General features: G+C 47.4%; 1 protein-coding gene across 2 annotated transcripts in view; it reads right to left on the bottom strand.

Annotated features, from left to right (window-relative positions):
* map3k5 (mitogen-activated protein kinase kinase kinase 5) overlaps positions 1-22619 on the bottom strand; it is a 47360-nt gene extending 24741 nt beyond the window's left edge. For both annotated transcript variants that reach the window (XM_037448986.2, XM_037448987.2), the window contains exons 1-6: positions 21630-22619; positions 10199-10338; positions 8400-8423; positions 4574-4767; positions 2437-2605; positions 1853-1959 (exon numbers count right to left, since the gene is read on the bottom strand). In XM_037448986.2, coding sequence (XP_037304883.2) covers positions 1853-1959; positions 2437-2605; positions 4574-4767; positions 8400-8423; positions 10199-10338; positions 21630-22053 — 1058 coding nt within the window. In that variant the 5' untranslated portion in view covers positions 22054-22619. The remainder of the gene's footprint in view (positions 1-1852; positions 1960-2436; positions 2606-4573; positions 4768-8399; positions 8424-10198; positions 10339-21629) is intronic.
* Between the last annotated feature and the right edge of the window lie 2706 nt (positions 22620-25325).

Genomic DNA, 25325 nt, shown 5'->3' with positions numbered 1-25325 from the left:
TCAGTCTTAATAACAACTAAGGTCCCTTATATCTTCAACAACGTTATTTTATTATTATTTTTTAAATTCAAGCAGCAAAGTGCTTCACGACCTCTATCCTGTGAGCGATTTCTTTTCTCGAGGGAGGACGTTTCGCCGAGGCTTTGTTCTCGAGTTAATGAACGTGTCAAAACACAGTCCTCAGAAAAGAAACGCGTGGTGTTGCGCGGTTGAGTCTCACACACACACACACACACACACACACACGCACACGCACGCACAAAGTGTGATCCAAACAAAACGCGGCTCCTCTCCAGAGCGCAAAAGTTAAATAAAACATATGAGCTGACAGCTATCACCATGGAGACCGTCCAGAGGGAAGAACGCTCGGGGAGACGAGTGGCCTGATCTCTGCTAATGCATCGAGCTATTTCTCTCTTCTCCTTCTCTCCAGAGTGCTGACTGGTATTTGGACAGGGGGGGGGGGTTCTTCTGCCAGGAGCGCTCGCATGCCTGACGCCGCCCTGCTGCGGACAAGACGCCCGGGCCAATTAGTCCTTGCACACTTCAACCCGAGACGCTCATGAAGGGGCAGAACTTTAGACCTGTCAACAGGGATTTGTTGAGGTGCAATATTGATCATCTAAGTGCACCTGAAGCGTAAAATGTATTGCATTTTTTTCCACTTGTTCTAGAATTCCGCTTGAAATAACCAAATGGGAATGTCTTAACTTCAGGAGTCAAACACAACTACTGTGAAACATGCATCAAAAAAGCCATGAAATCCAAGGTGGACAGAATTAACATAACCCCCCCCCCATCAGAGCCCATTGCATGAATCACATGCGGACACAGTACAGACCTCCCCCAGCTGTTCGTCCCGACACACATGGCGTCCTGTTCTCTCGCCAGCGCTCATCGCGTGAATCTGTCGGACAAAAAACGCCTCCCTTCTGCTGCCGCTCGGCGCTCTTAAACCCCAAATCGCGTGGTGGTAACATGCCAGGCCAATACAGCGAATACAGCCGGGCTCCTCGGCGCACCCCCCGCAGAGACATTTTCCAATCTCGGCCAAATTAAAGATCAGCGGGCTTTATTGCTGCTTGATGCCGCTGCGCCACGAAAAACCGCAGGAAGTTTACAACGAGGGAAGCTGGTGAGAAACAGGCCGACCCGAAACCCCTCTGCGCCCCAAGTGCTTGTAACTTCGAAATATTCTTTTTTTGTCAAGATTTAACAGGAGTTTTGAGGAAAATTCTCACACCTGTTGTTGCTTGTGAAACCCTTCCAAAAAACAAACTCATTCCCCCAAGATCAGCTGGTTGGAAAACAGACTTTGCGTCTTTATACTTGGAAATGACTGCGTGAGAGTTATCTACACGAGGATTACACACAAAAAAAAAACTAAAACTGATCCATATTGAAAGAATCCACAAATTCCCTTTCCTCAGCCAATTCCTATTATTTCTAAAGTCTATGCTTTGCTTATTACTCATTACGATTTTATTTCAAAGACCTAAGATACAAATACATATATTATAAATATTATTTCCAGTCCAGAAGTTTTGATGGTTCAGCACATTAGTCGTTGTACTGGTGGTTGGATGAGTTTCACCAGGGGAAGTTGTGTTTCTGTGGTTAGGTGCAGTGTCATTTATCTTACAGATTTAATCTTTGTTTTAAGGTGTGTTTGTACAATTTCATTGTCATTTTAACTCAAATTACCCCTATAAGGACGATTGATAGCAGCATCGTGTACCTCTGGTCAACATTTAATACACAACACCAAAGCAATGAAAGGCTTTGAACAACAGGTTAATAAATACGTATGCAATATCTAAAAATACAAAGTAATTTGTAAAGTGTATCTCACCGATTCAGTGCAAAGGCGTAGTGGAACTTCACATGCGGATGGGCCATGGGGTCAAAGGTCGGCAGCTTCTCCAGAGTCTCCACCAGCTTCACGATGGACTCGTAATCCTGGACGATAAAGGAGGAGCACGCGGTTACATCTTCTACTGATTGCTAAGCATTCACCAAAAGCCCCCCCCCCCCAACGCACGCTGTCACCCATATGAAGCTATCGGCCTGCTTTAAGGCCAGAGGGGGGTGGGGGGGGGCTTTCTGATGTCTTTTTTATTCCGTCTGTCCGATTCTCAACTGTCTGCCTAATACCAAAAAACACTTGAATAATTGAGACGCCCCCTTCATCATATGCTTTTTTGCCGCTGCTCCTTTTGCCTGCATAGCTGCACCCAAAGCACGTTGAATAATTCAGCAGGTCGACGAAAGGGAGGAAAGGGCGGCGGGGGTGGGGGGGGGCTGGTTGCTTTATGGCACAGAACAAGAAGAGGGAGCTTTGCTTCCAGTGTACAATGACTTGTTTTTTTTTTTCAAATTGAATCCGATCCGCTCCGGATATCCCACATCAACAGGGGCCACGCAGGGCAGGGGTACCTGGATGTCCCTGTATGTCAGCAGCAGGTTGATGACGATGTCGACCGAAAGGCACTCCACGTTGTCCAGCCGCTGTTGGATGCGGCTCAGCTCGGCGGCCAGCTCGGCGCCGGTGTACAGCTCCCGAGCCTTGCGGATCTCGTTCAGGATCGTCTCTCGGAAATACTGGCTGCGGGACGAGGAGTTTAGAGTTCAGCGGTTTAGAAAAGAAGAAGATCCAGTTTCCGTTGGGATTCCCCGCCGCGCTGGGGGACTAATAAGGGATTACCTTGTTTTATGTTTAAACCAGGAGAATCAAATGGTTTTAGGTATTTTATATCTCCCTGAGGGGCCATGCTTAGAGTCTTATTTCATTTCCTGCTTTACATAACATCAGGTCGCTGTCGAATGAGAGGCTTTGTGTTCTGCTTGTTTTCAATTCGTTCTTCAGTGATTGATTATTATTATGAGGGCCTCATAAGCTCCTGATGTTAGTTTCCCTCGATTTTGTGGAGGAAAGCATTTATTGCCACTTTTGGATGCGCAGCAAATGAGGACTAGGAGCCTTTTTAATGACTCCACGTGGCTTTTATCACAGTAGGCTTTTGAATAATCTAGAATTTTTGTCATCACATTCAAGATGTTCTTCCCATAGAAAGATTTTCTTCTGGGGATATTGGATTGCAGATGAATGTCCCAGTCAATAGGCATGCCTCTCTTTGTGGGCAGAAACTGTTTTGGTATTGGTACCAGTACCAAGAAGTTTCCACAGATCATTGTAATGAAGATAATCTGCTGCAGATTTTTTTTATCTCTACCCACTCTTTTTTTGGCATGTGCATCCTTGAGGGGAGTGATGCGGGCTTAAGCCAAATAATGACTCACTTTATTCACATAACACATTCGTTCCACGTGAGCACGCCGACTACAACCAGAGCTTGAAATGAAGTGAGCGAGGCAACACAGACCTGTAAAATGGTCCCTGTCACTCAAATACGCGGTATTCATGTTCTGAGCAAACAGAAGGGAAATGTAAAGGCTCTCGGTGCTCCAGCAATGCAAAGAATGCTCTCTAGTTTGAGAAGGCTGAGCTGAAAAGGCTTTGCCTCGCTCAAAGGTTTCAACTTCATGCATCTGGGTCTCCGGGAAAGAGAAGCTTTGTCATGTTTTGTCGTCTAAACACCTGAACAAGCTGCCAGCGAAGCCTAAAATATGACCGAGGCGGTGTAAAGCGTTTCAAACGGGAGGTCACCACCACGCAAGTCAGGGTGGAGGGACGCACCACACATGAAAAAATAATTACAGCGAGTAAAAATAGTAAGAGTGGGATAATAAAACAAAAAAGAGAAACAGTCACGGCGCTCAAACGTGAACACAAGCTGAATTTGGTATTAATCACTAAAATGGGTTCTCCCTTAATCCGTCATGTACAGGCACCTCCGCTTGCATTTATACAATGAAACCCAAGCCACATATGGCCTTCATTACAATGCATCGCCTTTAGAGGGACTTCTTTTTCCTGTAGTGAAATAGCAAAAGAGTGTAGATGTTGCCTCCTCATCCCCAATCCCAATTGATTTGCTGTAAATGCATTTCCTTTAAGGAATTCATGTTCATGTTAATTACCATTTTCATGATCAAAACGTCTAATCATGTTCAGCTCTTTCAAAGCCAAAAGGCACTGACCACGAGATATAATATCAGAAGGTCATTTTGTGGCCTAGAAATGTATGAGTTACTCAAAAACAACGACGACACAAAAACACGACCGCAGTCTTTGCTTAAGCAGGTGAGATATAGCTAGCGGTAGCTAAAGCTAAAGCTACCGCTAAAGCTAAAGCTACAAGGTGTACTGTAGCTAAAGCTAAAGCTACCGCTAAAGCTAAAGCTACAAGGTGTACTGTAGCTAAAGCTAAAGCTACCGCTAGGCTTCTCAGAGACGTCACACGGTGAACCCACAGTAAACCAGCTAGCTTCACGTTAACTTATACTGTTTTAATATCCTTGTTTGTGTAGCGCATGTCGCATCATGATGATGGACTTTCAAAGCGACTTCGTGGAGTGGGAAACGGCAACCACGGCAACCACGACCCCCCCCCCCCCCCCCCCCCGGCCCAGTCAAAACCCCACCGGGGCGGGCCCTACCGCAGACACTTACTGGGAGTTGGCCTGGGACACTTTGAGCACCTGGATGAAGCGGTCGAGCAGCGGCATGCAGATGGGCCCCAACAGCATCTCGAAGCTGGGCTGCATGAGCTCCGTCAGGCCCTTCATCAGGCTGCCCTCGCAGCAGTACACCTTGTTGTGCGGCGTCACCATGTACGGGATGAAGGTGTAGTTGGCGGAGCACGTCTGTTGATGCAAGAGACAACGTTTTGGGGAAACAGCTGTTGCTACATCGAAGCATCAGAGTAATACATTGTGGGTTTGATGTCATATTTTACCCATATATGGAAGTGTTATATAGAACAGGGCTTTTTTGTGTGTGATGTTCTCCCTAAGATATATTTAATTCAGCCAAGTACCCCCCGAGGACTGCAAAGCATCTTTGGTTGGGAAAAAAAAGGTGTCTTGATTTAACACCGAAGCGTTGTGTTTTGCTACGTTTAACCAACGCCAATTTTAAATTGATTTAAAACCGAATCTCGCGTGCCCCCCCCCATTTGAGAACCTCTGATTTAGAGAAGAAAGATTTGATAACAGGATTATACGATCCTCTGCAATCTTTGACTGGATCACACCAACTTCTTCTGCAGCTGGATTTGTCCCCGTAGTCCTGAGACGTATAATATACAATATGTCAAGCGCTTAATGGCCTTCGAATTCAAAAGTCTCTTCTTGTCTTTATGTTCTCAACTTGAATTCAAAAGATTCTGTCGTGCAATTCATCACGTTTTAATGATCACATTTGAAATGCAATGCATTGTAGGGAGTTTAAAACAAAGGCTCTTTATCACAGATTGGCCTGTACAGTAAAACATTATATTTCACAGGGAGGAAGCAGATTGCCTGGAGGAAGTCTGCGGCGTTTCCCTCGTTGGAGCCAGTTTCAGGTATTAACGGCTCTGATGTGGCCCGCGCAGACAATACTGTTTGTGTTGCGTGGTGAATTAGTCCACAAAAGGCAGCAGTCAGGAGGTCTGCTGACGCTCCCATTCAGAGCTGCTCTCTTGCAACCACAAACAATAACAGCCTTTGCACTTAAAAAAAATTCCAAACTCTGCGCTGGTGAAAATCAGGCAGGAGACAGAAGCCCTCGTTGCTCCCCCCGTGCAAACAAATGCCTCCTTTGTTTCTGCTTCTGCAGCTGCAGAAAATTAGTCTCATGTCCTTTTCAGTCGCAGTCGTACAGTAGCACTAAACATGTTCCTCTTTATCTACTCGGGTGTAATTCGTGACATCTGTGTTTTGTCTGGGGGAAGGAGTTTTTGCGTCTGTATTTGTTTTAACGGCAGCAGTCGTGTCGCTTCTGTTGCTGGTGGCCTTCCACTGAGTGAGTAAACAGCGGGGGAAACGCGTGGAGGCGTTTGCAGTGCGGAGAAGGAGAGAGAGAGAGAGAGAGGACGAGGCCGGAAATCCACTTTTGACATCTTTAAGAAACAGCCGAGGTATTTTCAAGGACAGTCATTCCCAGAATGTGAGATATGTGGCGGAGCGCAACACGATCAGGCGTTTGGGCCGCTACCCGGCTGCGTTCATATTCTCTCGTGCTTGTTGGCTGTTCAGCTTTCTTGACAAAAACAAACTGCTTCTGCCTCTCGCTGCCAACGGGAAAGAAAAGGAACTGAAAGGGAGGCGCGCCGTTGAAGCAATGGACGTCACGCACTTCCTCCTGTGAACCAGCGGTTCACGACCTGGGCCAGTGACCCCGTCTCTGTCAGGTGTCGCCACGGACCGGGAAGCGGTGAATCCGCTACAGCTGCCCTTTTGTTAGCCCGATCACAAGCCAGGTCTGTTCTCACGGAGCGAGCTCGTCGCGTCTGCCGGAGCCCGCAGCATCATTCGAGGCCGAATACCGAGCGAGCCAATCACGGGGCCGTCTCTCTCTCTCTCTCTCTCACAAATCGCCGCACTAGCTGATGGGGATCCGGGCGAGTGAGTCATCTGGTGTGGTGGCCTTGCCAGTTGTCCATCCGTCCATTTGCAGTTATAGAGGAGGAGCGGAGATTGCGCGCTCACATCCACGGCAAGCCGTTTATGTGGCGGCTCCAACAGTCATTTAACGATTGAGGAGGCACCCACTCGTGGTCACTTCCACGGAGGCCTGGAGCTCGAACACGTCATAGTTTAGCGAGGCTGTAGACCGTTGTAACGTCTTTGGGAACTTCAACCTGCAGCCAACGCAAACGCTCTCCAGAGGAGTCTTGTCTTTTTCTTTTGCAAAAGTGAAAATAGTGGGAAGATAAAAAATAGTGTAACCTCTAGTTAGTAATGGTGTGGCTAACTACCTTTACCATGCAACAGAACTAGGAAACGACGACTGGCTCTTTTGCACTGAGGGTATTTTAGCCTTATATCGTCCATGTAGACATGAAGTCAATGTTCAAGACCTTGCAACAGTAACAAAGTGGAGCAGTTAGTGCGACTGGTGTTTTCATGGTTTCCTGTGTCTGTACTGCCAACTCTCTATTTTTTAGAAGAAAAAAAAAAAACAGTGTACATAACAAGTTTCCCACAGAAAGGATGAGGGTTAGAATTTCCAGGGGTAAACAGGAAGTAAAATGAAATGTTGATTCTCAAAAACCAGAAAGAAGGGGTTTTACCCACAGAGCAGGTTCACGCATATTAATGAGCTTCATACAGTGTCGCGATGCAAGTGAAAGTTTGTTATAACTTCTATCGCTGATCATGGTGCACGGAGAAAGAATAGCTACAATATCTTCAAAAGAAATGTAAAATGTAAAACAGTAAGATGAGCAGTTATTGCAATTGCAAGGGCACTCTCACCGGCACAAAGTGCAAGCTCAGAGCACATGCAACATCATAAAGGGCAATGGAGTGACCTAATAGGTGCAAGACCGGGAGAGAACAGAGACAGAGAGTGCACATAGGGGGGGGGGGCTCAGTGAGTTCACACTGTGAGTGATAATCAGCTCTCCTCACACAGCCCCAGTCAGTGTCAGGGATCAGTGCATTTCATGCAGCACCGTGCTGCCTGCTTCCTCTCTTAAAAAGCCACTTAGGAGAGCTGAGCCTTTTATCTTGGCCCTGAACGCCGACTCCAGCTTCTGGTCCCATAATTTGCTCTGGAGCTGAAATAGTCGATTGCTCAGACATATAAATTATCTGGAAACTTCATGCATTTCAAATAAGAGGATCTGCAGCTTTATTCTGCAAATTAAATTTTTTTTGTTTTGAGATTTAGACTGAAATCTGATCACATCCCCTTGGACCCGAGGAACCAACTTACATTTTATGATATAAACTGCGAATAGATTCAATTTTATAGTGTAGTGATAGAGCCGTGCATGCTTTTTGATTTGCTAGCATGTCGTTGTCCTGTCTGGATGTTCATACATTTTTGGAAACTGCAGCATATGATACTTGTATCACCCAATGTCTTTTATTATGTAAATCAAAATCAAATTCAGATTGAATTAGAAACAACCTCATGTCAGTCAAACATGAACAGGATTTCCTGAGCTTTAATGCGGGACCTCATTTGCAGTTGTTGCGAGGGGATTTTTCTAAAAGCTCGAGCGATGCATGCATTCACTGTAGCTCATGCAGCAGCAATGAGAGCAGTGAGAGAAACACATTCATATGGAAACCATGTGGTCATTTTAGATTCTGTGAAAACATTCATCACATTGTCCAAAAAAACCAGTATGTTGCAAAAGAGAACACCTTCATCACAGCATGGAGATAAACATAAAGGGCTGAATGCAAGTTGTAAAGAAGAAAAACCAGACGTGTGATGTGTGAGCTACGTGTGAGTAATGTGTGAAAGGCAAAGGTGAGGGGACTTTACTTTGTGTACTTACAGTGTTCTTCTGGCAAATGATCTCCTGAAAGAAGAAAGGAAAAATACATTTACAGTTTACAGAAGAATGTTTCTAGTTACTCGAACATTTTTAAATGTTAACAGTAATATTTCTTCCAGGCAACTAACTTTTGGGAGTTTGTTCTCTTTATGATATAGACATGATGAATGTGTCTGTTTAAAAGCACCCTAAAACAAACCACGTAGTAACAGTCGGTGGCATCGAAAGAGAGACCACGTGGGTTGTGTGTCAAAGAAGGTTTAGCAAATGTTTTATGAGGAAGGAAGTACATTCGTTGTGTGTGTTGGACCAACAGGCTTTGTTTACTTTAAAAGCTACTGGTGTGGCCCGTTGGAGGCATACTGAGGTCTTAGCAGAAAGTTTTATATTTAACCACTGAAAAGAACATTCTGCATCCATCTTTAACAGTTTGCAGGCTTTAACTTGTATTGATAATGGATAAACCAAAGGATTACACTTATGGATCACACTGGGCCCCCAGAAAGCGTGCTGGAAACAAATCTAAAAAACATTTGGAACGGCTAACTAAATCAGACACTGATTATATTGCATAGTATATCCAAGGTTTCATTTTCTAGGTATGGCTATCCAATTAATTTCAGCAAATATGAATGAATCACCAAGAATGATTTAATGCAAAACTGCAATACTAATATGAAATTCACACATATTAACACAAAAAATCGTATTGGCTTCACCCCGACATGGATTTCAGTGTAATATATCTACGTCTCTATCCATCTATCTATCGTGAAAGAGCGCCACCAGCCCAATGGCTCGTTATTGTGGCTGAAAACGGTACTGCATCTGATTGACGCTGTACCATCTCACTAATCAGCACATAAACTGATACGTATAAGTGATTCTTTATGAATATTTCTTGATATTTCATAATACATCTGTGTTTACACGTCAGGGACAACCCAGAAATGCCACGGGGGCAGCTTTAGCCTCATTCAGACTCAATAATGTGAAAACCAAAGCTATTTCAAGTTGGGATACGGCGTATGAGGTCTGGCAGACTGCCGTCTCCTTGGTACACAGAGTCCATCTGGGGTTTTGGAATGTATATCCTTCAGACCGAGACAGTAGGGATCGGTGGCCACCCGGACAAAAGCATAACCAATGCTGCTTCTGCGCTGTACAAAAAGACCTCTTTAAGGTCTCGAAAAGATCGTCCAGTTGTCCAGACAAGGTGGAGAGCAGCCAGCGAGGCACACAGCAGTTAGGTCCCAGTCTGCATTGGGGGCAGACCATCAGAACCAGAACCAAAACAAAGCTGGAAATAATAGAGCAGTGGCTTTGTGCCTTTGTGCTCACAGACTTTGTGTTTATCTCAGGTTCTGCGTGTCATCTCCGCTAAAGGCTCTATGTAGTAGTGTAGAGCACATCGTAGATCTGCCAATCAGGAGATAAAAGACTCTGTTTGTTGTGACGCGGGCATCGTTTATCTGGATTTATTAGGTCCCAATCTGACATTCACATATGACTATAGATGTGTTACTCTCCACCACACCAAGACATAATGAAAAAATGAGATATATATATATGTCTGTCCTCGACTGAATGAGGCCATCGCTGGTTTCGAAATGAATCATGAATACATTTCCCTCCATCACACTGCTGACACATCCATGAGCTGCTGCTGCTGCCACATACACTGCTGTCAATCCCCTGCCCCCCCCTAAATATAGCCTCCAATCACCACCTTTGTGAACCAGAGCGACTGTTTGGCTCGCGTGTGGTAGTAAGTGACGAGGGGCCCGGCTCCACTGTACCTGCAGGGACTGGAGGGAGTCGGAGTTGGTGTCGCAGTACAGGATGATGTTGTTGGCCATGCTGAAGCTCTCTCTGACTCCCAGGTGGTAGAAGAGCGAGGGCTGGCGGAAGGCATCAGTCATCTCCACCACGGCGATGTCTGGTGGTAGGAGACAGGCGCGGGGGGGGTCAAGTTTAAACTTTGATTGACGCCAGTCGTCGAAGCATTCAGCATCCAGAAACCAGTGTCATAATGCAGGCTTTCTTTTACATTTGTTAGTTAGTAAACATGAAGAAAAAAATGCAGTTCATGCAGACAATTTGAATTAATTGACGGTCTGAATAATCAATAATTTGACATGAATAATACATGTAATACATACTGCTTCAAATTGCAAAAAGGTGTGCACTCGAATGGCTTTGAGTTAAGCCAACATTGACCGCTCTGTATTGTTCTGGGAGAGAGAGAGAGAGAGAGACCCAGGTCCAGAGGTCAAAGGTTAATGGGCCGACATAAAGCCTCATGACGGCCTTCTCACACTTTGCATTGTTACGGGTTGACAGCGGTCTGCGGTCAGCTGTGCGCCCTGTGGCAAGTGGACCCAGCGGAGCCGATCCAGAAGCCTGCTTTTGAAAAACAGGACGGACGGACGGACAGTCAGTTCCGACGCGTCTCCTGGGTGTAAACACACTCAACTCCAACGCAGGGACCAGCCGGACCCGGGCATGTGATCTGGACCGACGGGTCGCTGGGAGTAAACATCGCCGCGTGTCACTCCAGCACCGGCAGGGACAATGGCTTCTGGCGAAAGGGGCGGAGAGTTCCCAGCCCTGAGCCAACAGCACTGGCACGACAAAGGGCCGCGTCACCAGGGAGCTCAGGTGTGTCGGACTGAACCGTGAAGCGGAGAATGGGCCCGGGACTCGATTCTTTCAAGTGTTAAACCGGCACAAGCACAACTGAGCTGGGCCACTGATAACAACCAGAACACAGAATCAGCCCCAGTAAGCAGCTCCCAGAGGTAACAGCCGCACCCAGGGGTGGGGGGGGGGTTTCATCGGTTTCCACTTCTAATCCACCGCCTTCTGTCAACAAAAGACGTGGAGTCAAAGAGTCTCTGAACAAGCCGACTTAATCCTTTACCCCTCGTGTGTCGTTGGAAGCTGTGACACAAAGAGGCCTGACGAGTGGAGAAAGAAAAAAAATCACTCAATCGTTTTCTTCTGTTTTGTTTGGTTTAGAAATACAATGGATTAAATGGTGTATTTTTACAGCGCATTTCATGTTTGGACTCAGGTGAAGCAGAGCGTTTTCATGTTGCCCAAAATCTTAAATTTACAATCTAACAAAATGGACAACAAATTCTTTTTTACTTTTTTTTAAACGCCGTCGTGGAAATGACTCTGAATCCTGACTTGCTAAGACGGAGGCTTAACTCTACTTAACTTGTGTAAAACGAGAATTACCACGTTTGCTTCAGGCAATTTGTGTTAACGTGTCACAATTAGCGTATGAATTCCTGTGAGGTCAGAGCAACCTTGACCTTTGACCAACAAATGGTTACCCGTTTGGCCAGGTGGATGTTTGTGTAATTCGGGTTTGAACACAAACACTAGCGACAACGGAGTACATGTTTGTTCTGTGTTCATCAAATCATCATAAATTCATCACTGGCAGCACACTGAAAAACACTTTCCCGAACCAGATTTGCGTGTTCAAAAAAAACCCGCATGTGATAAAAATGCAGGCAAAAACGCCCATAAAACCGCCAGGGCCCTTTACTCAAAGCAACCGTGATCATGATGTCCAACAGTAAAGCAATAAACATCTAGCGTGTCTGCACGCCAACGCAGCCCTGCAGAGAGGGAAGCGCATCCGAGGCCTTGCAGGGCATTCCTCAGTGATCGGGGGGGGGAAGCACGTACTTGTCTCTGACCTCATCATCAAGCCCGTCCTCCGCACAAAAAGGCTCTAGACGTCAGCTTTCTGCTTTTATTTCGACATTACAACCGGGGATTTTACCAGCTCTGCGGCGCTCCTCGCTCTCCTTTACGGAGGAGCGGCCAGCATCTTCCCGTCGGGAGGCGCGCTCTGCGATCGGTCGCGCACGACCGGTTACCGTGTTCTGACGTGCGAGTCCGCTTGAAGGAAAGCACGCCTTAATCCTCCCCTTCGCTGATCTCCGCTTAACAACCGCTTGTTACTTCCATACCCGTGACGCATTTAATGAATCCCTATTAAATGGCACGCGCGACATTCATCGGATGCTCACGCTTCTCCTATTACTCGGGTTATTTCGTTGGAGTTGGGTGGGCATAATGTAGAGAATTGCCCCCCCCCCCCCTCCCCCTTTAGATCCCCCCCAGATGCTCTTACGCTATGCGCCCAAGCAAGCTGAATGTCAACCTCTAGACAGTGCGGGTTGGCTGATGAATAAAAGATAAGCTGGTCTCATTTCTTCTGTAAGGGCCCCATCAATATTACATCTCAGCGATATATTTCAAACGCAAACACGCCATTTAAAAAAGGCAGCAGTGTAACACCCAGCTAAAAGGGTAGCGGCGACCCGGTTGGATTCATCCTTCTGGGAATTCTCACCTGCTTGGCAGGAATGCGTCTGAGCTGATGTTTGCTGTCGTGAGGGCAGGGCTCGTGCTAGTGATGAATAACAGATATGAAGGGGTGGGGGTGGGGGGGGGGGCATGGCACAAGCGAGCCTTGTTCTGCCGGGAGACTCGCGAGGAGCAATCAGCTCTCAAAAGTGCTTTGTTCTCACAGCAAAGCCCCTGAGAGCTGGCTAGAGGCGGAGGGTAACATCAGCGTGGAGCGAGATGCAAGCGCACTGACGCTTTATGGTAAAAAAAAATGAAAAATGAAAAATGGAACACATGCCCAAGCTGAATAAAGTTGTAGTTATACAGAAGCACTTTCATCCTTCATTTCCCCAACAGGATGTTTGGCTTTCACTACAAAGACGTGCTTTTAAAAACTTTAAATCCTGGTAGCGGTGGAAGGGCGAGCAGCTACTTCTTATCAGAGCCTGAACATAGAGATTAGATGGGAATTAGAAAAGTTTTTTTTTTTTTTTTTAAGCCACTGTTAACCCAGGACGTGGCAAGTGAACGAGACAAAAATGTACAATGTACAGTACTGTAATCATGAAAAATCGGTGGTAATCCCTTGACGTAGCGCCATCACCAGGTCACATCTGAATTGGCAAAATACAAAGAGAATCCCATCAGCCTAACCAAACCTAACTTGGAAGGCACTCAAATCTTTGCCAACGACGCGGCGTAACCAAAAAGGTGTTTTCCGCTCTGCCGACTGTGTCCCAATCGGCTTTTCTCCTTTTTAACGAAGAATAATCCTGATCTCATGGAGAAAAACAACAGCACGGAGAGGAGGGCTGCCAATATGGACGCTGCCTGTGATTTTCACCGTTTCAAAATGGCGACGCATCTGAATGTTTTTCTGGAGGGCGATCAGAGGCCGATTCTACCGCAGAGGGGGGGGGGCACGCCAGTGGAACAGCAGACAGTGTATTGAACGAAGGCCGCGTAAAAGCCAGCAGCTCACCCTTTAAAAAAAAAAAAAAAAGGCTCTGTCACCTTGTGCTCCCTTCAAATAAAGCCTTACCGTACCAGGGAAGGTTAGACAAATTGGAACCAAAAAAAAGTCATGCACAACATGCACAGTGGTGTGCAGATAATCCTGCCACACCTCCTGCAGCTGGACCTGCTACCGCTGACCGTATGCCTCTCGAAGCAGAGGAGGAGGAATGATGCACCACTCCTGCACACGGTTTGGCTTCGTGCAGCTGTCGGCCTGCTGCTGCAGGTTCCTCGGGCCCAGCGGCGGGGTGGGGGAGGGAGGGGGGGAGGGATGCAAACACTGTGAGCTGTGCATGAAGCGCTGTGCGGCCTATGGGCTCAGCGTTATAGATCCTTCTCAGCTGAGTGCCTCCAAAACATGGAAGGGGAAGGAAGGGGGAAAGTGGGGGGTGGGGGTCTTCTCAATATTGTAATTGCAGCAGGATCCGAATGGGTAGACTGTTCAAGTTGATATGGATTATCTCAGCTCACTTGAAAGTGTCTTTCTCTTCTGAGCCGGGAGGCAACACAAGGAAATCTATTTGAGTGAGTGCGGGCTGCTTGAGAAATGTAAACAGACGCCCCCCCCCTGTAGCCTTCAGCTACAAACAAAACCCGAGACTGCACTCATCCTCCGGCCTTTGTCTCTAACGCCATATAACGTGTTTGCAGGGCAGCGGTGCAGGCCAACTCCATTGTGCACCACAGCCAGGGCTATGCATGGCTAGACCTGTGACTATAGTTTTCATTATGGATTCGTCTACAGGTTTTAGACTGTAGGTTGTTTACTGAACGTATCTTTGATCATGTATGCAAACCTTTTTTATTTCAAATGCACCCACGACTCCCTGGTGTGGAGTATCGTTGCCTGGTGACAACTTTTTAACCTCCTAAAGTGCAAAATGTACTCACCACACTGAACACTGGAACTAAGTATGCGTTTTAACCAACAACAACATCAACAAGCTCCAGATGCAATGACTCAGCAGTTGAATCATTGTTTATATGCATTTTTGACTTTATTCCATTGTAGCAATACTCCACCCCTCACAGTACCATAGCATGTTCCATATCATCGGGGAAGGACAAAGTGTTTGCAGGTTTGATTATTAACACACGAATTGCTCAAAGTCTTAAACTAACAGCACTGTTTGACAGCGATGTCCTGCAGTCAAAGTGTGTTTGACTCACAGAATGTGGGAACAGAACAGTGAGTTAATTAGGGACTCACTTCGATTTTGTAACAACTACACAAAAGATGTCGTAACCATGGAGACTCAGCAAGGAAACAACTGTAACAGATGTGAGTGTTTTCCCCCCTCCTTACTGTAAAAAGGGAAAGCCGAGCGCAAGCGGGTGGTTTCCCCCTCACAGGAGGACAGAACCCCACAGTGGAATGACTGTCTCCAAGCTCCACTAGAAAACATTTCCACCCTTCGAAAACTCTTTTTCCTCTCTTTTGAAGAAAAAAAAAAAAAAGAAAAGGCGGAAACTTTTTTTTGGACAATAACGTCCAAATCCTCTGCCAATTTTCCAGGAAGGGCAGAAGTCGGTTGTTTTGTCGCCCGTGCGGCGGCATCCAGCTGCACCGCCCTCCCCCCACCCCCCCCTCACCTCTCGTACCCTCACTGCTGTACGAAAGGCCACAACCGTTTTTTACATTCAGCTCTTCTCATCTCATCCAAATGCCTCGTGTTCAGAGTCAATCGGTACACCTCCCCCGTCCCCGCCGCCACGCCGCCTGCATCCCATTGACTTGTGCAAGTAGGACGTGAGATATAAACTCAACGGGGTTAAAAAACACAGCTCCACAAGGTAACCACACACGCTCCCTTTGAGTTTGATTTGGATTTTCGAGATGAATGTGATCGTGTGAGAGTGATGAGAGCCCACAAGGTGCAAACAGCAAGTGGAGAAGTTTCCCCCAAAAATACAACGCTGGGAATGGAAGAAAAGCACAGTGCGCGCGAGCCCTTCTGTTTACAAGTGCAGCTCTACTCCCAGAGGATAATGATGGAAATACTACAGCGGTTACTCTGTACTTTAGAGAGATTAATGCGTCCCTTTAATTCTAGACCCAAGCATGCTCGAAAGAAACAGCCCTGAAAACGCCTCGATGCAGGAAATAAAGAGCTTCCAGCGGCAACGCTCTGCTGGCAGAATTCTCCACTTTGTCGCCTTTTCACACACACACACACACACAGATTTCACAAACTGCAGAGCCATGGCCCCCGAGGGGAGGGGGTGTGGGGGGGGGGGGGTGAAGCCGAGAACAGCATGTGAATTCATCCGCGGCTGACTGGCACGCTGTGAGAAACTCGTGCTGATGTTGCCCCCCCCCCCCCCCCCGACCTGCCGCCTTCATTTACAGAATTTGCTGAAACAAGAGGGATTTGTGTGTAATAAATGTGGCCTTATCTCCAATCACCTCACGCTACAGGATGGAGGTACCGCTGTGCACGTTTGTTGCACACTGCATTGAAGAAAGCAGCGCATTTTGCATCCACAAACTCAAAAGATTTGAATGTTGACTTTTATACACATCTACTATTCCTGTTCTGACCTTTTATTTTATTTTTGATAAATTCCAGGCAGCCTTTGGCAGTGGAGTTCCACGTATGGACTAAATGCAGAATGATCTGTGTTGAGTGGCGGTATCTTAGTAGTCACTGTTATGTTGTGGCTATTATGTATCCCTTAATGTGCTTGCTGCTGGCTGTAGTACAAATGGCCCCCTGGGTTGATAAAGAACATCTTGAACTTTGACCAAAATCCTCCTTGCAGGATTTCTTGCTATTTTTCATTCCAAGAACTGTTGCAAAAGGATTACTTGACCTTTTGATACTGCAGGGTTAACAATGTCGGTCGGTTCACTTCTTTGGTCTTTGGTCCACATTGAAATACCTCCGCGGCTACTAAACAACATTTTAAATCCTGCATTCTGGTTCCGAGAAGAGGAAGCCACTGACATTTTGTCGAGCGTTACCATCCAGTTTTTACCCGTCCAGTGAAATCCCTACATGGGATGAAATGGGGGCAAAATGCTCAACAGCAAAGCAAGTGGAGAAAAGCGACCCAAGGGGTGTCTGCAAAACGCCCTCAACTGAAGAATTTCCTCCTTCCCACAACCACCCGCCTTTCATCGAACACACAGGTTTTGCACCGGCGTCCTTGTGTGACCTCTGCGGTGCACGTGCACAACGCCAACAGTGAAACAAACCAGCCTGAGAAGAGGCGACGGATGAGGAACCCGGAGCCTGGTTGCGATCGAGTTACTGCTGATCTCGAACAATCGCCAACGTCTAGCAACAGAGAGTCCACCACATGCGGGTCACCCCGGGGTCAGATTCGGGTCAGATTCGGGCATGACCCCGCTGACCTCAGATAAAATGTGTAGAGTGAACGAGCTCACGAGAAGCACAAGTCAGCGTAGTTAAGGCCTCCACTAATACGGACAAAGCCGGTGATTGCGTAAAGTCCTTCTAAATCCCTCGTCCGAGCCGACGCCCACGTTCACACAAACGCTTCTGGCTTTGAGGCACGAGGATTGTTTTTCGCCTCCATTGTCCCTTTCGCATCAAAGCGATTGTACTGTCCCTCACCTCTGCACGTATCACTGCACCAGATCAGCTTCCCATGTGGCAGACTAGCGCCTGGGATCTTTCGGGAGTAGATAGAGGCGCCGGCTGCGCCCTGGCTGCTTCTTATCGCCGTACTGATACAGGTCGCTCTACGCGCTCCTGCCGGCTCTCACCTGAAATCAACCCCCCCCCCCCCCTGATAAGACCCGAAGTGGCTGCTTCTAATGCGCCGCCTCTCAGCGAGGTGAGATTTGCTGTGGGATCTATGCCGCTGTTCGGCCCGTTGCAAAAGTGAGATGTTGGAGATTAACCTGCAGGGCGCGCAGCGACGGAGAGATTTCTCCTGTTGTAAGGCGGCTCCCAATAGAAAGGACAATAGACTGACGACACTTCCTGTTGAGAAATAGCCGCACGCGAACCCGCCGAGGTGGAGTCGCTCCTCCCCCCCCCCCCCCCCCCTCCCCTCCCCTCCCCGCCAGACGCCAGTCAGTGGCCTGTGGGGCGAATCCGTCTGACCTCGTGCTCTGTCACCTCTCTGAGGAGCAGCCATGCCTGCAGAGTAAACAGGGGGGGGGAGGACAAACGGTCAGCTGACGGGATTTCAGAGCTGAGTGTGCGATCTTCTGTGGGCGATTCCCGGGAGACGCCGGTGAGTTGCAACAAGAAGCCGTCAGCTGACTGCCCCCGAGCAGCAACCAGCCAAACAAGCTTCTCACACACGGTAATTATGATTCATATAAACACATGGTGTTCTCCGTGGCCATCAGCGTGTGAGAGGTGAGGCTGTGCAGACCCCGGGCGCGACCCTCTAATGGAGATGGGAGGGAACGATGAACCTCGGCTGCTGCGTCTTTGACCTTGTTAAAGGGAAATCCACAAAGTTTTCATAAAAACGAAATTTGCTCCTGCTTTGGCCTGGGATTTCCATCAGCACGGTGAGAACGGGTCATTCTGTCACCACGGCGATCAAAGTAACGAGAGCGTATTGTGCAACGTGTGAGTCACGCAGGTCCCCAAACAAATCTCCCATGCTCCTCTATCAATGTGATTAAAGGAGGGAGGGTCTCCTTTGAGCTCTTTTGCGTCGAGTAGCACACCGGCCAATTCATTTAACTCATCCGATACATTTTTTTTTTTTTTTTTTTAAACAGTAGCCGAACAACCTCCTCTGGACAAAGCCACAGCCAGAGCTGCAACATTTACAGCTTGTTTGGACACAAGATTTTGGGATGGCCAAGCACTGGCTTCATGGGATTACATCACCACCGTTATCCTGTCACGGAGGCTGCCGATTGGCTCTGTTGTGCTCCGGCTCCGAACAGACCTTTGAACTGCTCGACAAAACTCAAAGAGGTTCATCCCTCTGCAGGTTAGAATGACATCGGGCCGGTTTCACAGAGGACGTCCGATGCATAACAAGAGACAATAATGCACTTTAAGAGCATTGGGCTCAATCCGTCCAGCAGGCGGCGGTCGTAGATGTCACCTTAGTTTACATCAGAGCCTTTGAGAACAGAACACCGTGTTCATTCATACAACTATGTGGGAACAGGCCTGTGAAGTAACATGGTGTATTTTTAGTCTGGGTGTTTCTTTAGATTTTATACACAGAGAAAACCTGCGATAGTTCCTTCATTTTTGAGAACAGCAACTGCAGAGAACATTTGTGGAGGAGATTGTAATGACCCCCCCCCAACTAGAAGACATCGTGAAATAGAGCACAGCATCAGCTCGCCATTATGGCCTAATTCCAAAAGTAGCTTTTTGCATATTCAAAGCGCTGCAGACAGATGATGTGAGTCCATTTGCTAACATACTTCTTCTTCTATGTGTTCGTCCGGAGTACGACTAGTCAATATTTCAATGTGAGGACAATTAGTGGTCATTTCAAGGCTCTGATATATGACATTTTGTCATTTTCTTTGGCTTATGTCATTTTTAGCTCATCGTGTTTGTGTTTTGGATTGTTGTTCGGGAACCAAAACTAAAGCCATTAGAAGGTGTCATGCTGACCTCTGGAAAACTCTGAAGAACATACATGTATATATTAAAAAGGGATTCATTTAAAAACAAACCTCTTAATTTGAAGGCCTTGTGTTGACCTCTTTGCTGAGGGTTCTCTTCTCGTCAAAGCCAGAGCATCAAGTGTCGTCCACTTTGTTTTTCAAACCACATCACTGTTGATTGGCCCGTCAATAACGCGAGTAAAACACACTGAGACACTCTTCAACTGATTAATGACCTCAGCGGCAGAATCCGCCCATCAATGATTGGTCTGAAAGGAACCACCCCCCCCCCCCCCCCCCCCCCGATTTCACTGGTGTTTGCATACACTTTGCATCTGCATTCTTGCAGGCTCGACAATCGGCCTCTCAACCAAATGTCCTCTGGGTCCACGGCGCCGTGTGAGGAGGACAATTTAAGGACAATAGCATTTTTTCTTCTTCTTCCAAATAGACACAGTGTCTGGCTGTGAGCTCATTGTTTAAAGGTTTTAGTTGCCTAGCCTTCGTCTGTGGTACACGCTGGCGCAGGAAGGGGATGAAGCGGTGCGTGTGTTTCGGCAGATAGAGACGGAGCGTTTCTGGGGAAATGCCTCTGCCGTCCCACGGGCATTTAAGGGAGAACTTCAGAGGGAGACGACCAGATAAAAAAGCAAAAAGAAGAGCGAGCTGTGTGTGCGACTAATGACGTGACGTTGTGACAGGCAAAACAAGCCTGCTGAACAGGCACCATGGGGTCGTCTGGTGTGACGGATTTAAAGGGTTCTGATGTCACTCGCAAATTGCAAACTGCATTTTTGCTTTGTGTCCATTTCCCTGAATTCCAACATCATCAATACATATTAGGTACTGTTGAAATTCACTGGACTTTACAACAATTTCACTCTCAGTAATTTGATGTCGTTAGGAGTCGTGAAATGAAAGCATGGAGCAATAACAAAAGATTTTTTTTGAGAAATAAACATTCTATACACCAAAAAGGTTCAATATCACAGAGAAAAGAGAAATGCTTTACATTTGAAAAGCTGCAACAAGCCAGTCAAACATTGTCAAACTAGACAATGTTTGACATGCTTTGTCCAACCAAAATGATTGATGATTCCAGATTAAAGAGTATTTACATCCCCTTTTGAGAGCTAACTTTGGGCTGACAGGTTGTGGCTGCTGTGTGTCATCTTCCAGAAAGGAGCGCTTAACAACAGCTTATAGTGGGACATACATAACCTTTGTTTCAACAGGTCATAAGTCAATGTTAAGAAGCTCTGGAACACAGTCAGTAACATTCTGCTGAAACTCAAATTCTACATTGACTTGTACCTGACACCCCCTCCCCACCCCCCCCCCCATGAATTGAAATGAAAAGAAAAGAATGACCAAATGACCAAAACACAGAAGTCTACTCAAATCTCTTTTGTTAGCAAACCTTGCTGCGTGGAGTTTGACACAATGACCCTACGACCCCGACCTCTGCGGATCCTGGCACAATGCATCCGTGCCAGCCGCGTGTTTTCCTGCAATATCGGCAGAATCAATCCTCGTCCCCAAATACAGGAAGTGAGAGAAATGCAAACACTGGCTGCCTTTACACGCCGACCAGCCCTGTACATCCTGCACAGCGCACAGCTGGGTCTCATCGGGCCACAAACACTGGAGGGTCTGATTTCCAAAGAGGTCTTGTTCAGTTCTGAATGATTCCAAAAGCAATCAGGAGCCAACGAACTACACATACGATGGGAATAAGAGAAGAGGGGGGGGGGGGGGGGCTTCAGTCGCAGGGTTCAGGTTGGTCTCCCTGCTCGTAGATTCCAGTGGAAAGTCCGGCTCATCGCTGCTCGTCGCTCAGCCCATGACACTCGGAGGAAACTTGGCGTGCAGGGAAAATATAACAATAACCCCCCCCCCCCCACCTACCCACCCACCCCCACCCCCACACACACACACACCCACACACCCCAATATGGTCCGCTCCGTTGAGCACAATGTGAAAATGACTTAGACATGAAGTCTGCAGCCTCAAGCCGTGACATGCAGAACTGTGTGTTTCTTTAGTTCAGAGCAACCTGTCCTGCAGGCAAAGCCCCCCACCCCCCTCCAGCTGAGGCGTAACCTTTGCCCCCTGAAACTAGTTAAAAACAGAACTCATTGTGAAGGAATGGCACTTCGTCATCACCAATGACTGATGCTTATAGTTATGAGCAAATATCACATAGGCTCCTTTATACTAATGCCATTTTTTTTTGAGGTGGGTGAGCGCTGCATTCGGCTCCTCAGCTCACCTGCATTGTAGAAGCTGTCCAGCACCGTGGTCTCCCCGAAGTCCAGTTTCCCAAAGTTGGCCGTCTCCAGCCGGCTGCCCGCCGCGTCGCACGCGTCCTTCAGGCACTGCAGGGCCAGGCTCTCGGCGTTGTTCTGCTGGCTCGCCTCTCCGTTCACCACGTAGGCCACCGTCACCGGCCTGCTTTTGCACGCCTTGCCGACGGACAGCAAGCCGCCGCCATCCATCGGATCGCCCGCCGGGGTCGGGCTGCAGACCACCGAGTCCTGCCAGAAAGTCCCGGCTGCGGGGACAACGAAGAGTCCTCCGCCGCCGCCGCCGCTACCGCCGCTACCGCCGCGGCTCTCCCCGCCCTGGCTGTCCCTGCTGGGGCAAACTCCGAAACAGGGCACCGGCAGGGATATCCCGTCGTGGTATTGACTCATCGTGGGTTTCACGGTCTCGCTGTCTCAAAAGAGCGGGTCGCAATGAGCGGGTTTCTCCGCCAGTCCCCCCATGGAGAGCCAGCCTCACGCGCGGCGGTGACCCACGGTTGCGCCTCGGCACGGGCGAGACGCGCGAAGCCTTTCTGCGCTTCAACACGGGAGAGCGGGGTGCGTGGGAGGCATCGGGCCACACGTCAATCCACGCATGTTGACTGTGGTCGCGCGCCGCCGGGACGCAAACACGCGGTTGCCGCCGCGCTCACGATACTGAATTCCGTGGAGAGGAAAAAAAAACCAGCCAAACGTCGCGCCGTCCCCCTCCTCGCGTCCTCACAACAACAACAACAACAACAACCGCGTAGTTCCCAAAGTTGTGCAACACCTCCGGTACCGGCCCGCTGACGGAGGGAAAGAAAATGTCACGCGAACTCCAAGTCCAAGCGCAGTTTAAAGGATCGCGGCGGCGCGTCACGTGTCGGACCCTGCCCAGTTTCCACTGTTATCATCCACACTCACGCACTGGGCGGAGAGACACGAGCAGCGGGCACACGGAGACCATATGTGGAGCTGCGCGCTTTCACGGGGGGGGGGGGGGGGGGGGGGGGGCAGTTTGGCGATTGTGAGGCGGAGGCTGCAGATTCCTCCCAATCACCAATTGTTGAGGCGCCAATTTGTCAACTGATACATACATTATAAATGAAATGTCTAACACGAATGTTTAGAATTATTGCGTTATAATTGCATTGCATTGTGTTGCAAACACAAATCTATTCGAATTTACGACCAAGGTTGCAAGTGATCACCAGTCAGATGAGAAGGGTTTCCCGGTAATAACCTCATCGTCCATCCGGCCAAAAGCAACGCAGCTTTGACAAATATTAAAGTCGAAATTCAGTGGAATAAATTGATATTTTGGGTCACCTGTTGCGACCTTACGTCCCCCTTCTCTCCTGACGCAAGGGCGCCCCCTTGTGGCAACGACCTGACATTGCAGTCCAGCACGTAGGATAACTATGTTATTGTCTGGTAACAAACGACCCATGACAGATATACTGCAGATACGTACAGATGGGTGTGGATGAAGAGAGACTCGATTACCCGACTTTTCAAAGGCATGGCCTGTTATATCACTACAGTGACAGTTTGTGTTTGTACCAGGAGGAGAAAATTGTTTATTAAGACATCAATTATTCCAAAATTATGTTTCTATACGTCCTGTCTTTGTATATAAAAATATATAGCGCACCGGGTTGATTTCTGTTTGTCTGCACAAAATCAAGATGAACTATAAAAAGAAAAACCCAAGGAATTTCCTACCATTACAATTAATAATGTCATCCTGCAGCTCCCCTAGAAGACTCTCAACACCATATTTCAGGACAAAAATAACTATAATCACCATTCATGGGCTCGTCTGTACAAACCACAATCTACAATATTGTTTTGCAACATTACAGTCCCAGGTACATTCCATTTCACTGTATTGCACACAGCTGCCACACGATGCTGCACGTGCGCACACACACACGACAATCCGTTCCTCAACATTAGTGTGCTACACCAACATCTTATAGACCTTCCGATATATTAAAGACTAGTGGACAGAATTCTCCTCCTTTCTGCCTCTAGATGTCTCTCACGGACCACGCGTTCCTCCAGGAGGCTTCACGCCGCGCTGCCAGCTGTGGACGAGGAGGCTGCCAGACCAGGCCCCTCCACAGGGCTGTGTCATTTCTCCGCCTGCACATCTGTCTGCTCCTCGTCGTTTAGCTGTGGGCAAATAACAGATGAGCCCACCCAAAACTGTTTATGCATCAGTTTGCCTCCTTCTCATTGGCACTCAAATCAAGTGCTGCGAACGCGGAGGGTACGTTATTGCGAGTCAAATTACACGTCGCTGGATACAATTATTATTTACATTTTTATACGAGAATCTAAATTGTATTCACATCGTGCAGCCTTTGTCATTCACGCAGAGAACACATCTGTCTGACACGGGCATATACACTGATGGAAAAATGTTGCTAATGACCATTTTTGCCTCGACTGCATTAATAAGGAACAGTTAGGAGATTATAGTGATTATATGTATAGTCAAACGGCCTCTCCCGGCCAAACCCTGCGTGACACATCTGGCAAACAGAGCCCCCCCGAGCCTGTGAGCTGCTGAGCCCCCGCATCCTGCAGCCCAGCCCCAAGGAAGAGAATCTCACGAAGCCTTTTCATATGAAAAAAAGGTACAAAACTACTGACAAAGCGTCTGCAGTGACCGAAACAGTTAAATCATATTGTAATTCTTTCAACACGCTTTGGCCATAATGACCAGTGGTGGAAGTCATATCCCCATCATTTAGGAATTAGATTTATGCACAAATGCAGCATTCTAGAGAAGTATACAAGTCTTAAAAGCAACACGTTATGATGCCAAATGCCTACTGTCAGTGTAAAATTATTCATTTTATTTTTTACAGGTGCATTGTGTATTTTAAACTATTATGCTACATGCTTTTGGAATTTTCTTGAACAACGTGTGGCAGTTTGAAAGCTGACCACGATAAAGCTACTCAGTAAAATATAAATTTATAACTAGCGAAACTAGCAATGTAAAAAAAGAGGTTAATTATAAAAAACCCCCATATAATTTTTTTAGGCACTATTTTTGATTTCATTTGATTTTAAGTCATTATTTACATAGTTGGGGTACATGTTCAAGTACATCGTGCAGATAATCACTTGCTCACCGGATTGAGTTTGCTCACTTGTCAAAATGTTAAATCATTTGTTCCACATTTTGAGACTGGATATCTGACCAGGTTACAAGCCTGTGTACTTAACTTAACTTCTCATTTTGTCCGTTCCCCGTTTGGTGCTAAAAGGGGTAAAACCTTTGGTCTATTTGTCCAAAACAAGGAGCCGAAAGATGCTGAAATACTCCGTGGGTTCGTCCCTTTGAACCGAGGACGTCTGTAAATACGACCGTCAGGACCCTGTGACATCACTTGCGACCTGCGATTAGCAAGCGGTCCAACGCGCTCTCGTTTGACCAAAGGGCCAAATAGCAGTGCTGTCTCTCAACCCTGTTCTTCCCTCTTGATGTACACAGTGTTTAATGAAATGTAAATGCATCAACGTCTTCTACCAGAATTAGACACCAACAGTATTGCGTAATGGGTAAAGTTTTTTTTTTTTTTTGGTGTCTTTAACCATAGGCCCTCCATGCTGCAGCCAGCAAATAAAGCTTTTCCATTCTGTTCTGCCACAGACCATGAAAT

This window comes from Pungitius pungitius, chromosome 20, assembly GCF_949316345.1.
Source record: "Pungitius pungitius chromosome 20, fPunPun2.1, whole genome shotgun sequence".
Lineage (NCBI taxonomy): Eukaryota > Metazoa > Chordata > Actinopteri > Perciformes > Gasterosteidae > Pungitius > Pungitius pungitius.
This window is presented reverse-complemented; position numbering and strand designations above follow the sequence as displayed.